Source organism: Leptinotarsa decemlineata, unplaced genomic scaffold, assembly GCF_025532065.1.
Source record: "Leptinotarsa decemlineata unplaced genomic scaffold, Ldec_3_MD MMD2_tig00004307_RagTag_RagTag, whole genome shotgun sequence".
NCBI classification, from domain to species: domain Eukaryota; kingdom Metazoa; phylum Arthropoda; class Insecta; order Coleoptera; family Chrysomelidae; genus Leptinotarsa; species Leptinotarsa decemlineata.
Genome location: NW_027412606.1, coordinates 5,324,920 through 5,340,933, shown reverse-complemented (window position 1 = coordinate 5,340,933; position 16,014 = coordinate 5,324,920). Strand labels below are relative to the sequence as shown.

At 32.7% G+C, this 16,014-nt stretch overlaps 1 protein-coding gene across 6 annotated transcripts in view; it reads right to left on the bottom strand.

The window, feature by feature from the left end:
* Positions 1-16,014, bottom strand: part of LOC111503006 (Inwardly rectifying potassium channel 1) — a 133,793-nt gene that overhangs the window by 49,807 nt on the left and 67,972 nt on the right. Inside the window, exons 1-2 of one of the 6 annotated variants that reach the window (XM_074178842.1) lie at positions 9,874-10,160; positions 1,263-1,568 (exon numbers count right to left, since the gene is read on the bottom strand). The exons of the other annotated variants lie outside the window; for them this stretch is intronic. Of the exons in view, the coding sequence (XP_074034943.1) occupies positions 1,263-1,396 (134 nt within the window). The 5' untranslated portion in view covers positions 1,397-1,568; positions 9,874-10,160. Of the gene's footprint in view, positions 1-1,262; positions 1,569-9,873; positions 10,161-16,014 lie in introns of those variants that run through there. 6 annotated transcript variants of the gene reach the window in all.

Sequence of the window (16,014 nt, the reverse complement as noted above, 5' to 3'; positions counted from 1 at the left end):
AAGTTTTAGTAGGTGGTGAAAATTATTTAGTTGAAGTAGTACTTTTTAAACATGATGAATGTGACACCAGAATCACCTAAATCATATCTACCAATTTAACCTAGATATAATCAAGATATTCTTTTAATGGTTACAGAAAATTCAGATAATGTAGTTATTCCTGAAATTGAAAGTCCGCCAGTTGAAAATTTACAGTTGAAGAACCCATTAACTGTTAGTTCGAAGACAAATTACAGAAATTTAAATAATAACGGAAATGTATCTCCTAAAACAGGACTTTCAGTTCCCAGGTGAAGTGATAAGGAGACTGGATCTCTGAATTCAAAGGAGGGAGTTCAACAACTCCTCAGCGATGCTTATGAGAAAACACGATGTCATTCAACAACTCCTGAACGATGCTTATACGACCTTTTTTTTGGTCAAATATCAGCCATTTTGAACGAACCTCGCTCCCACACGCCTCATACCCAAAATTTGTGAAAAATTGCATGGCATGAGCCAACCGATATGCTTCAACTTCTCTCAACATTTTCATCGGTTGTTGATGTGCTGGGCGACCAGGGCAATCGTCGTCATCTTTCTGACATACCATATGCCACTGTCAACACTTCAAGTGTTTTTGAGTACTTATTTCCATTTTTTACACAAAACACCAATGACTTTAATGCTTCTCACTAACGAACTGAATATGCTAAACAGCTGAAACTGTTAACATATTTTCGAGACCATTGTACAATCATAAAATATAAAAAAATCAACTTTTTTCAACTTGTTGCTTTATGCCATTCAATCGCCTGAAACATTATTTTCAAGTGCAACCTCAGGAATTTTCTTGTAGGTAGCAAAATGTTTTTATAGTCTTGAGGAAGTTATGTTTTCCAATTCAAGTTAGACCTTATATTTGTATATTTGATAAAATATATTTCTGGAGATTTTCCCAACACAAACCGTTATTTAAACACCTCCACATCACCAAGTGATCATTTTCAAGAGAAAGTTCGATCTTCATTTTGAAGATGATCACTTGGTGATCGAAACACGTGTCGAGGCTTTAAAATAATGCTTGGATCTTGGGAAAAACTCCAGTAATATTATTCACTACAACAAAGGTTCCAAACAGTACATCACACGTGTATCTTTGTTTTTATTGATTCCTATACAAAATATGTTCGTCAAAAATGGAAAAAAAGTTTCGCCAACTTTGGGAGTTCCTGACATGCAATTTTTGAGGTATGTTTAATTAAAATAAAATAAGCAAGTACCTGGACCATGCGTGTTCCCAAGCTTCCTCTCCCGATGTAGACGCTTTGAATGCCAACATGGACATCTGAGATAGGCACCTCTTGAGGCCCGACATGCTCACCATACTTGTTGAAGATTCAATCGGAGTATTCATAGAGAATTATGTCCAAAAGCGGGAGCACGATTGAATTTTTCTCGAACAATCACTATCACTTCACTGTTTATTATTTGTTTATTGTCACTAAACATTTATATCAATGAATAGTTCAACACTTTTCATTTTTTCTGCAGTGAAAGAGAACGAATGGAAAGTGAATTCGAGGCTTCTAAAAAGAATATTAGGATTTTGAACACGTTATGGAAATTATTTTCTTTTTATTTCTAACGCAGTGGAAGAGTCAGTGAATTGCAATCGGATTCGAAAAAAGTGAATAGCAACAGCTGGTTAACAGAAAACCAGATTTTAAACAAAAACAGAGAATTGCGTAACTTTTTGAAAAACTGAAGTTACTTTATTTCTCCAAAGAAATTTCATTTTTCAAAGTGTTCAGATAACATCATAATTCAATAAACAAAAGTATGATTCTGATTACCAAATAAAAGTTGAAGACTTCAGGCTGTCTGATCATTAAGCTCACATAATTGAAATTCAAGTAGAAGATATAAAAAAAGCAAATAATAATGTTCAAAACGTCCGGCGATTTTTTTCAGAAGAAAACATTCGAAACTTCAAGGCTGTCCTACAGAAGGAGTCGTGGGATGACGTCTATAAAGAAATATGCCCAAACAAAGCTTATGAAAGTTTCAACAATATTCTTCAATATTATATTGAATTGATTTTCTCGGTGAAACGCTTCCGAAAGCAGACAAAAAAGCATAATTTTGACATTTTCACTCCGGAACTTCACGAACTGAAACACCAAGTAAACCTCTATTCAGAATGTGCTAAAGTTGATAATAATTATACGGAGATATATAAGAGAGTGACCCAAACGTATAGGGAAAAACTAAAAGCCAGTTATAAGCAGTGCGTAAATGACAAAATGTCTATTTCCAGCAACAAAGTCAAATCAATGTGGCATATGGTACATACTATTAAAAAAAAAGAATACGTGGTAAATGAAATAAAAATTCAACAAGATGGTATTGAAGTATCAAACATAGACATGGCCAACAACTTCAATAATGAGTTCTCAAATTTCATACAGCCGCGAAATGTAGACTTCGATTACATGAATAGCAATATCTCAATATGCGAAAAATCAATGTTTTTGCGTCCACTAACGGAACCCGAAATTATAGAATTGATAAAGAGCTTAAAGCATTCAAACGCAAGTGGTTACGATGAGATATCAAACAATTTATTGAAAAAATGTTCTTATGAACTTTGCAGCCCAATGATGTATATCATAAACTTGTCTACTGAAAATGGAATTTTTCCGGATAGTCTAAAACTAGCAAAAGTAACACCAATTTATAAAAAAGGGGATAGAAACCTCTATGAAAACTACAGGGGAATTAGCTTACTCTCAAGTATTTCCAAGATTTTTGAACTAAATTCAAAAAATCAATTAATGTCTTTCTTCACAACAAATAACCTTTTTTCAGAAAACCAACACGGTTTCACAAAGAACAAAAGTACAGAAACAGCACTTTATGAGTTCAATGAGCATGTGGTTAATGCACTTGATGGTAAATTCCATATTTGCGGATTGTTCATAGACTTCTCCAGAGCTTTCGATTGCGTTAATCATGACCTGCTATTAGGGAAATTGGAAAGATATGGTGTAAGAGGAGTTGCCCTAGATTTAATGAAATCCTACCTGGAAAATAGAGGGCAACGTGTCAGTGTTGGAAACACTCTCAGTCAGTTGGCAACCATTAGGCAGGGTGTCCCACAGGGATCAATCCTTGGACCTATACTATTTTTGATATATGCAAATGACCTGATGAAATATTTTCAAGGATTGTCAACTATTCACACAGTAGCGTATACAGATGACACAAATTTCATAGTGAAGGAAATTGATGTAACGACCCTACAGGAAAGAACCCAGGATGTACATAAACAAGTAAACATATGGGCAGAAAAAATCACTTAACACTCAATACATCTAAAACTGTGATGATGAAGTTCACAATTAGTAAGTGGCTCGAACATTTTGTTATCCATGAAAATGGGGATCTGCCAATTGAATCTTGTACTTCTTCAAAAATGTTAGGCGTCACCTTGGAGTACAAACTCACATGGACTCCTCATATTGAGACCCTCTGTATTAAATTGAGAAAAAACTGCTATGCTCTGAGATTCATGGCTAATTTTTGTAGTAAAGAGATTTTACTGAGCTTATACTATGCGACCATAAACTGCCACTTGAGATATGGAATTTTGAATTGGGGTACCGGATCTGCTGCTGAAAGAATATTTATTTTGCAAAAATATGCAGTAAGAATCATTGCCGGTATTGGTTGGAGAGAATCATGTAGAAATGCTTTTAAAAATTTCAAGATACTAACTGTTGCTGGTCTCTATATTTATGAATTGTGTATATACGTTTATAGAAACAAGCATAATACACCTTTCCAGCAACATAACTATCCAACTCGTTCTAGAGGCAAACTGATGCCCAATATTCATAGAACAACTCTTTATCAGAAAAGTTTTCTTTATCTTGGACCAAAAATGTTTAATAAATTAGAAGAATCAATTAAAATATCACCAAATCTTAACATTTTCAAATCAAGACTGAAAAAGGCACTTATTGAAAAAAATTGCTACACACTTGACGAATTTTAAACTGTTTTTTTTATATTTTAATGACAAAATATCACAACTATGTGATAAAATTGACTTTCATTTATTTAAAGTTATTTTTTTACATAATCTAAGCCAAACAAATAATTATATGTATATACCTATATATATCATATTTTTAGATTATTGATTACTACAAACATTATACTCTGTAACGTGTCCTACCCTCAGACGTTTTCCTTGTCACTGTACGTATAACAATGTACTTTTTAACAAGGAAATAATAAAAAATTATTATTATTATTATTATTTGATTAATTAAAAAAATATATCGCATTTCCACTGCGCTTAGATTAAAATTATGAAGAATTGAAAAATTACGATAATCAAGATGACTTTATGAGTATATAGTATATAGAGCCCCAAGAAGCAAACATTCTTTAGGTCTATCATTCTAGTATATTATGCAACGATCATGTAATGATGGTTATTAAGACACGAGCATTAACCGGGATACGAAACGAGCCGAAGGCGAGTTTTGTATGGTATTGTGTATTAATAACCAGTGTATTAATACGAGTGTATTAATTAACGAGTAAATTAACGAGTGTATTAATAACCATTACATGAGAGTTGCATACGCTATTTTTTCTAAACCCGATAAATAATGAAAAACTATAAATATTATATTTGTATTAAACACATTTACAGTAATTAACTCATATTTTTTTTTAAACACAAACGTAATGGTATTATCATCGATATATGAAAACTATAAAGATTCTAATTATATTTATATTGAATATAACAACTGTAATTAATCTGATCTTTTAAAAATATTGGAGTCGATGGTATTCCTTCTATATAGCTGTTTTCAGACATTCTGATAATATAGGTAGGTAATATGAAAACTGATTTTGACAAATAAAGCAATTAGTTACTCAGGTTAGAATCTAGGACAAACAAAGGAACAGAATTCTTGATTGAAAAATTATGGGTTTCTATTGGTTGATTATCTGTATCGTTATGAAAAATCTGTATCATAATGGATATCATTATGAAACGGATTATGGTCATATAAGTGTTTTGTTAGAGTACGGGTGTAGAAAAAAACTTTTATGTCACCATTTGTGAATCGGAAGTCGGAAAAAATTTGTTAGATAATAATTGCATAACTTTTTTGAATTCAAAATAAAAGTTTTCCCTAACAGAGCGCACGGGCCCTATTTTGGTGTCGAATTGAAATTACAAATAATGGAGTTAAAGTTCCGGCAGTTTTGACTTTTTCATTATGAATTTGCTTCTGTTTCAGAATCTTCCATGTTTTAGGTATTGATTGACTGAATTCCTGTCGAATACATATCCACTGGTTTCATCATTAAGAATTGAGTTGTCATTTTGCATACCTCAAAAAACACTATACGACTCAGATCATAACCTTTGATAGAAGATACATCAAAATAATGTATTAGAAGAGTACTCTTGCAAATATGACAATGACAAATAAATGCTCTGATATCTCCTGAGGAAGGAGATATCAGACTACATAAAACCAAACAGAATGAAATAACCTACGGCTTTTAATGGAATGTTTTTTTTCATGGCATAACTTCTTCAAGTAAATGAACCATTGAAATATGGTTTATATCACGACGATTTCTCTCATACGCTTCAGTTCTATCATTATTATATCCATCAAAAACAACTTTATGTTGGTGCTACAAGTTTTATGTGAATATATGAGGTACTGTTAATATGATATACGTAGATTTTTTTTCGAAAAAAGCCATCTATTAAATATAAATATACATAAGTACTGAAATATAGAACACCAACATATCTATATGACAAACTAATTAAAGTAGGGGATCTGAGTGATTATAACACTCGTAACTCGGGGTTACTGGCAATGTACAAACATAAAACCTCCATTTTTCAGCGATCTTTCACGTACAACACCTGTAAGTTCTATAATCAACTTCTGCATGATTACAGTACATATACAAAAAAAAGTTGAAATTTCTATTATCAGCTCAATATGATTAACAAATGTCGAACTCTGCATCTACAGAACGGCCAGTCAATCACTTTATGAATTTAAGGTACTCATTAATTTGATAGATCTCAGACAGCAAAATTATTCTACAATGTAATAGAATTATACTCATCGTAGATATTGATTAAGAAAATTGTAAATTAATATTGTATTTTCATGGTTAAGTTGAAAAACACCCAAGGGTGACACTTCGCCACCTCATCTTGTCGAATACCTATTATTGTTATCTCTTTACATATGTGTTCAACGATGAATAAAGACGATTTATTATTATTATTATTATTTTATGGTTGGTAGTCTATAATGCTCCAAAATGTGTGGACAGTATCTTCGTCATGCACAATACGTCAAGTCTACAAAACTGAATAAAGGTGCGGTTATCAAATGTTCCACCAACAAATACAGCAGTTCGGCAACATTTCAATCGTATTTATTATCAACTTCAAACTTGGTTAGGGTATGATTTGAAACCTCAGGATTAGGGTTGGACAATGCGTAACGAATTCTTGGAACCTATCACGACAATTTTAGCACCTGTTCCAGAGGAATTGTTCAACACAATATTCTGCCACTGCAAGAGTGGTTGTGATTCGCGATGTGGATGCAGGAAATCGGGGTGGCAGTGCTCTTTAGCTTGTGGTCAGTGTAATGGGCAAGTTTGTCTCGGAGCGATGTCAATGAAGACAGAACCTTTGACCCCGAAATCACGGAAGACCTGGAGACAAATGTCATTGAAGACGATGAAGAAGAGGACTTTGAAATACTACAGCGGTCGGAAGATGACGATCAAGAAGAAGGTAATTGAAATTTGAGATAGTAGTTCTTGTACATTCTATTCAATTCTCAATTTCCACAATCATACATGTATGGAATTTGAAAGGGTTATATTTTTAGGAGTGACTAATTTTTGGAAAAGAAAGTTCATGGCTTTGTTCTACTCCATCTTGATATAGAAGAATGTGGGAATCTTCCAAAGAAAGGAAGGAAATAATCAATTTTGAAAGAAGTAACTGCATACATAGATGAGTAGATCATGCAAAGAAGTAACTTTCAGATACAAATCTGGAAAATTTGTGTCTAAATTACACGAAAGAATTCTCCTCAAGGAAGTAATCTAGTTCCTCTTCTATTTTCTTTGTTTATAAATGATATTGTTTCAAATATATCTGGTAACATATCACTCTTTGCTGATGACTTGAAGATTTTCAGACCCATTGAATCAACCGAGGACTGCAAAAGGAAGTTAATTCGATACATGAATGGTGCATACTAAACAAGATTTCTCTAAATATTCAAAACTGGTAATTAATGAAATACACCCTCAAGCATAACAATATACAGTTTGACTATGCAATAAATGATGTCACTTCAGAACAAAGCACAGAAACTAAAGATCTGGGCATCATATTCGATAAGAAACTTTGCTTCACGTCACAAATTAATCAAATCACATCTTCTGCAAAAAAATGCTTGGCCTTATCTTCAGGACGTGAAGAGACTTTCAAAACCAAGAATGTTTTGTAACACTTTTTAATGCATATGTCCGATCTCGTCTGGAATATGGCTCCCTAATCTGGTCACCTATATACAATGTGCATATACATCAATTCGAATATTGTCAAAGAATATTTATGAAATACATGGCTTACAAACTGGATGGAGCTTCCCCATCCCAAGGAATTGATAATAGAGTGTTGCTAAATAGATTTGCCCTCTTATCCTTGGAAAACAGAAGAACATATTATGCCTGTATCTTCGTATATGAATTTATTCATAATCTGGTTGACTGCCCTAATTTGTTATCTCAACTAGATTTTCACTAACCGAGACGAAGTAGTAGAAACGAAATCTTTTTCTATTTGCCTTTGCCTAGGATCAACGTGTTATTAAAATCTCCAGTTTATAATATCTGTAAAATTTATAATAGTTTCTATTCAGAATGTGATATTTTTATTGTTCCATTTGGATGCTTCAAGTATATAATTCGTAACAAACTATTTTCTATGCAAATCGAACTAGAATCTAATTTCAACCCATAAGTCAAATACTGTGTTTCAACTCTCTACACACTGCCAATTCTATAAGAATTTTAAAGTATATTTCATTATTATTATATGAATGTATCACTGTTTGTATAATATCTATACTACTCTATTACTCTTCTGATTTTATATGCTATTCGTTATATTCTTAGTCATAGCTGTAAACTTAATTATATTTGTCTTGTAATTGGGATTACTCCTGTTAGACAAACCTTTTTTTTTGTGTAATTCAATGTTTACATGAAACTAGCTGTTTCAGGAAGGCTTTTTTTTCCAGATTTGTGTCTGAAAGTTACTTTGCATGATCTACGGATTTATGTATACAGTTATCAAATAAATTGATAAATAATATGATTATGTATTTATGTATTCATCAATAATTATTAAACTTATTATGGCGCGACTACGCGATCCAAAGTTGGAAATTTACTCCTTTACAATATTGATAATATAATATATAAATAGCGAAAAAACTATAGGAAACGAATATTATTTCCAAGTGATATTCTTTTCCATAGGAAACAAAGCGAGATACTTGCTAAAAAAATGTGCAAAAAATTGATTTCTGTGATCTTTCACCTTAGATTTCGAGGTAAAAGGTTGGTTAATATTGGAAAGGAATCATTTTGCTTCATTGCAAGGCAAACTTAACTGAGATTTCTGCGGAAAATACCATCCCATTGTTAAGGAGCCACTATTTGTCGCCAGAAATTATAATTCTGTTAAAAAATATTTCCCAATGAACAATAAAGACTGTTCCGCGATAGTGAAACATTTTTCCAGGAATAAAAATCTCATCAAAAATAGTGAATGAGGTAACATGAAGACTGACTAACATTATGTTCAGAATTTTGAAAATATGATTTTTTGGTAACATTTCTCAAAGTCGTTGGTTGCATGGAATTTTCTGAAAATAACTTGACATAAATATAATTTTTGAGAAAGAAAGTTTTTGGCTTTCTTATTAACTGTTCGAGTGTTGACATCTCGTGTTAATTCAAATCAATTTAGAGAATTTGTTGAACATATGTACCCCTGCAACACCTTAGTAATAGAAAGATTCAGTGATATCATATTTACTTGAATTGAAGGGGTTATATTTTTAGGAGTGAATAATTTTTGGGAAAGAAAGTTTTTGGCTTTCTACTACTCCATCTTGATACAAAAAAATGTGGGAATCTTTCAAAGGAAGGAAGGAAGTGATCAATTTGAAAATAAGTACTCTGGAAGTACAAACTGGAAGAAAGCCCTCCTGAAACACCTACTTCCATATAAACATTGGATTACACGAAAGAAAAAAATTCTTTCGAAACAAATACTTTTATATGAACACTGAATTATACAGAAGATACTTTTCTCAACTCAGTTTGTATTCCAAACATTCGTTATGGAATAAAATCAGATATCATTCACAGGAGTTCTACTTTAAATGAATGGTAACAAATTGTACTTACATGGAACACTGTCATCCTTCCTTCCTTTCGTTGGAGGATTCCCACATTTTTTTGTATCAAGATGGAGTAGAAAGCCAAAAATTTTCTTTCCCAAAAATTAATCACTCCTAAAAATATAACCCCTTCAATTCAAATAAGATTCCTCTTGGCTGGGATTTAATCCAATAGGTGAATACCATTCTCATTTAAAGTAGAACTCCTGTGAATGATATCTAATTTTATTCCATAACGAATGTTTCAGTTTTCAACGATTTCAATTTTGATTTTCGAATCATTTGAATAGCTGTCACTGGCTTACACCGACTTTGCGATTCTATGAAAAACCTGATAAGTGTTGAAAAAAAATAGTTCACTATAGCTGGAAAAACAATTCAATTTGATAAGTTCACGATTGTGAAAACTACTTCACTCTCACTCTTTCACACACTATAATCAATTCGATATGTTAGTCACATTTACAGTGCTAGATTCAAATTATTACGGTGGCTCTTGATAAGAAATAATATCAAGAAATTTGGTGATAGCCTTCAACATTCATTGGGAACATCTAGCATGATTTCAAAACATCTCATCGAGTAAGAAACGGGTGCCCGTGTCGAATATTCGGAATTGACTAAATTTGCATGGTTTGTACACAGCACGCATTTCTAGCACTTTTTACTCTTCTTTTATTTTGGTGATTTCTCGAATCGAAGGCTGGAAAAAATTGAAATTATTTTCATTCGGATGTTTCGAACACATTCAGGCGTGTCTATACTCTGAAGAAACTATTGTATAGCGTTTTTGTCAAACTGTTTAGTGAAAATCCAAACTGTTTAGTGAATATATAATATACTTTTTTCAGTGAAGGTTTGCTAATTGTGACATTGTATTAGTCCCTAATAAATTTGTAATAAATTGTTTTGTTTTGTTCAATTTTTATTCAAATTTATTAACAAATGTACAATATCAACTGACTGTCTATAAATATTGAAAAAATTGTTAGTACATGCATAATCTTTCAACACGGTCTGCTAAGTGTTAACACTTGTGTTCGACTTGGTTAGTTGTAAAATAAAGATTATGTCAACTGTTAATAGATATTGTTTGTAAAAAAATGAATTTAAATGAAGAAATGTATCAACAATAGTATTTTCTTATGAATGAGGGTGAAATAAATTACACAGGCCAACAAAAAAAAGTTTTCGAAAACTTTGTTTACTTTAATAGCTGAATTTTATAGATTTTTGTGTACTGAATCCACATCTGGTCTTAGTTTTTTGTACCACCCATAATTTTTGAGAAATTGATTTTTTTTATATAATTTAAAATCTGTACGGAATATGGTAAAATTATTGAAACACTATGTTGGATCACTATCATTGTTTTTATTTACAGTAGGTTACTTGAAATAATGATACAGTGTTGTAATGTAGGTTTCATTAGTCAGATGGAATTGGTTTATACTTTCTTTCTATTTTTTTTTGAAGTTTCTTGTGTAGTTTTTCCTGAGATGAGTCGCTTGTTGAGCTTCACGGTGAAGTGACCAACAGTAGTCTCCCATCTTGTTGATGTTCCAGCGACCCTGATAACGTTGTTCCATCAGTTTAATATCTTGGTGAAAACGCTCACCCTGCTCCTCACTAACATCTCCCAAATTTTCCGGAAAGTAATCAAGATGACTGTTCAAGAAGTGGACTTTCAGGCTCATCAAACATCCTAGTTTTTTTAAATTTTTTAACATGGTAGCTACATGGTACGATATTCTGGGTCTTTTGCATTTCCTAAGGATTTTGTAACAACTTGCTTGAATGATACTCATGCTTCTTTCTCATGTATGGTCATTGTGGTTTCAAAGTTTACGTCCAACATCATTTTTCGAATGTTGGGTCCTACAAAGACGCCTTCTTTAAGTTTAGCCTCAGAAAGGTTTGGAAATTTCTGACAGAGATACTTGAAACAAGGTCCATCTTTAGGCGATGCCCTTACAAACTGTTTCATGAGGCCAAATTTTATATGTAGAGGTGGTAAGAGAATTTTTTTGGGATCTACAAGGTTTTTGCGGAGACTGTTCTTCTCGACAGGTTTTGAAGACTCCCCCATAGGCCAGTTCTTTCTGCACCACTGTTGATCCCTTGCTCTACTGTCCCACTCACACAAAAAAATGGAAATTTGGTAAAATCGCCTTGCTGACCAAGAAATATGCATTTTACTTTCAAGTCACCACATATCATCCAATCATGAGCCTAATAGCCAATTTTATTCAACACTATTTCTAGGTTTTCATAGGTCTCTTTCACATGTACAGAATGGCTAACAGGTATAGATGCATAAGTGTTACTATTGTGTAATAAAACAGCTTTTAAACTAGTTTTGGAAGAATCAATAAACAGCCTGCAGTCTTTTTGATCAGACCTGGATTGTCTGAGCAGTACACTAAATCACTTTCTTGCTCAAAAAATTTCGAAAACTGCTGCTCTCTCTTCCTATACAAATATATACTAGTTACAACTGCAAACTAGTTCTTTTCTTTTAGTCTAGAACCAAGCAATTCAGCTTTTTCTTTTGTTAACCCAAGATCCCGTTAAGCTCAATTTTAGTAAACAGTTTAGTCTCTATACTTGCTGTTGCACATTGTAACCCTTCATCATCTTACTCATCTATATCTGACAGTACATCAGAAAAAGAAATTATTTCAGTTTCTATGGACTGGAGGTTCTGGGACCGGCAAATCTACATCGTGCCCTACTGGTCGGATGGCGGAAATTAGGTTAGGGTAGCTTATTATCTTCTTGTTTTTTGAGTTATGGCCAGTAATATCAATACTACAAAAGTAGCAATCATCAGTGTGGTTTATAGATTCCCTCTATACCATAGGAACAGTGTACTTGAAGGTTTTTTCTCCTTTTCTGACCATTTTCTAAGATCTTCAACACAAACATAACATACCTTATGCGGGGCCCAAGATTTATCCTGATCACCCAGTTTAATTCACAAAGTCTGTAATGTTTCTTTGATGTTTTTTAATAACAAACTCATCACAAATACAACAAAAACTGTCAGCAGAGTTCTTACAACCGCGATTAGACATTTTAATGAGCACATGTACTGGAAACCAGAAAGTAAGGTTAGGTTGACAGTAAACAAAACATCAGCTGTGAACAGAACAATATAATTCCCCTTTTTCTGGACAATAAATGTGTTTCAGCAGTGCTGCCAACTCTTCTACATACAGCACAAACTATTTTGCAATTTTATTTGTAGTACATAAAAGCTGTTAAATTATGTAATAAAAAAAATTCAATATATTGATGTGCAAATGTAAAAGCGGTAGGTGACACCGCTTAATAAGTGTCATATTAGGATTTAGCACCCTAAAAAACAGAATAATAAGATGTTTTAAGTAAAAAAGTGTTTTCATCGTTGGCCTGCGGTATCTGTTGAACTGAATTATTTCAATATGTGCATATTTTCAATTTTTTCAGTATTATCTAATATCCAATTATGTAATGTTTTTTTGAATGCTTTTTAATTTCTCGTGGAATTATATTGTAAATTTTACAACCAATACATATGCAGTGTTGTTGCATTAAATGTAGACTACACTAAGCAATTTGAAAGCATTTATTGGTCTTTGATCTTGTAGTATACTCATGTTCAATTATGTCAGTATTTGCAAAATGTTTTTATATAGATGGTACTGATTTTGTGAAATGTTTGTCTGAGATTCAAAATGAAATATTTTTTGAATAAAACTTTTGATGGAAATCTGAAAGTTTTTTTTAAAATTATTTTCATTGCAAATTTACCAATAGATTTAACAGATTTTAATGCATTTCCATATGCACCACCCCAGGCTATGATTCCGTATCTCAAAAGGCTGAACTTATAAAGACATTTTCTTATTTTTATTTGGTAATTCAAGTGAATAATTTTTCCTTTTCAGGCAACAGTCTATATGAATTCCTAAATATTTTATTTCTGTGTTCTGTTTAATTCAAGAGCGGAATTACATTTTTTTAAATGTTTCTGTGAACATTTCGAACCATGAATTTCATTTCATCAAATTTTGGTTGATATTTTTCACTACCTGAAAATGTCATGAATTTAGTTTTTGTAATTTCAGTTTTACAAATAATATATAATTATAACGCAGATTTGGAATGATCGATAATAGAAGACTATTATGATGAGATTCTGTAATCTGCCGATAATAAACGGAAGTTGTGTTTAACCGCTAATATCTAACCTATATATATATATATTGGTTCAAATTTCCGACATACACTCCAGTTCAAAGATTCTAACAGCCTTTACGCAATTAGAAATTCTTGCAATTCCACCAATGAGGGAAATGTAGTTAGTTGATGAGTGAACTTGACGAGTGATTTGTAGCCGCGCAATCATTACTTGGCGACCAAGTAATGATTGCGTAATGAACGAGTTGAACTATTAGGAACCTTCTGAAATACACAATGAAAATATACTTCCATCATTAAACTGTTCCAGCTTGCATCACAGTATAGATAGGTGATAGTTCCATCCACTGTGACCCGTGAGGGTTTATTGTGGCTCACATCTATTAAAACTCTACCAATTGAGTCTAGCTACTCAACGAAGTCGATAAGCTGTTTGGAGTGATCTTCCAGGTAATATGACGAGTGGAATTTTGACAACCTGTTTCAGTTCACGTGCTGTAGTCTGATATTTGCTCAGTAACATATTTCGAAGGATATATAGATGACTTTAAATGGGCCAACTCTGATAGACTCTGACAGAAGTCTGAAACACTTCTTGCAATCCAAATGTTCAATTTTTCGGCCAATGCGAGGATCTGATTCGAGGAAAGAACTTGCATTAACCTTCCTTGCAAGGAAATCTGCAGTTTCATCAATTTCCAGGCCAGTGAGGCCAGGGATCCAGACCTGACAAAATTTGAGTCTTTTGGGAGAGTCTTTTCCGGCAGTTTACTGCCGATTCAGATGTTGCTTGGTAAAAGTTAAGTTTTTCCAAAGCCGTTTGGCTGTTCAATTTCTCCAACACTCACATCAATCCGTGGATTTCCGCTAGCATTACGGTCGTGTAGGTCCTTAGGCATGTTGATATGTCTGGCATAGGTCTGCGACCGTATAAACCTACACCAAAACATGATGTTTTCTGATCCATCTCCGAATCAACAGATATCTGGTTTCCTTAACCTGGATGATTTAGTAGGAGAAAATACTCTCTCTGCTCGGGATTAGAACTGTATAAAACAGGTTGTATTTGACAGTTGTGAGTCAGGTTAGGTTAGAGATTGATTTTGATTTCATCAAAGAAAGAAATAAAACACGCGTATCCGCAATAATGCCTCATCATAAAAATACATTCCATCCTGACAAGCAAATGGAAGGACATTTCAGGCCCTAAAAACAAGATTTGAAAGAACTGCCAAATTTTGAACATGTATTCCAGTTTGAAGATTCATTATCATGGCCTTTGAGGAATGAAAAATATTTGCAAAGGTTGAACTAGGTAAGTTTATAAATAAACCTGATGAGTCATTCAAAGTCGAACTATCATCAATTGGTGACAGCTGACGAGTTGAACTATGGTCGGCCTTCTAGAACGCGCATTGAAAAAATAATTATATAGCGACACGGCTTCAGCTCAATTTGCATCACAATATAACGGAAAGAAATTTCTTTATTCGTAATGTGTTGTTCGTGCGAAACATGATTCATAACGTAGCTAATCGTATTGAAGTGAAAAATATTGAGGAATATTGTTTCTTCGCGTTTATTGCGAAACGCAGTAAAATAAGTAAAAAGCGTTTTCCTCTCTGTGAAACATGTACGAGCTATTATGTCTGATTTTTCATTTGTGGTATATAAAATATGTTGATAATAAACATGTTTAAAATTATCTGAATCAGTTTCAATTAAAAAAAATACGACATCACACAAAAAAAACGAGATTGAAGACAGAATTCAACAAAATTATTATCATTAAATTCCTAATTCAGTTTCGGAATTTTGTTGAATTCCAATATTGACGCACGCCTCGCATCATCTCCTGATGATGCTAACCTAGTTAACAAAATGCGTATCGAACGACAGCATTTTCTTCTGGTGTTGGAATAAATTTCGATTTCAAACTCAGAATTTTATTGTAAACCGATTTCAAATTCGGAATTAGGTGAATTTTATTTTTAGGAAAAGATTGATTCAAATTTCGAATAAAAAATGAAAAGTTGTCTTTGTTTGTCCACCGAATTTTTGGATGGATTGCACTGAGACTCACATAATGGAGAATTGATAAGATACTAACTTCATTGACTCAAAATACCTGATTTTACCTTTGCGATATTTTAAAATAAAAGCATTTTTCAAAGCGTTCAAGAAGTAAAATAAATTCAAAAAGGCGATTAACTCATATTCAAAAATTCATACAATAGGATATGCTTTATTTTTGACTCATTTTAGTTTTCATAATCTAAAACAGAGG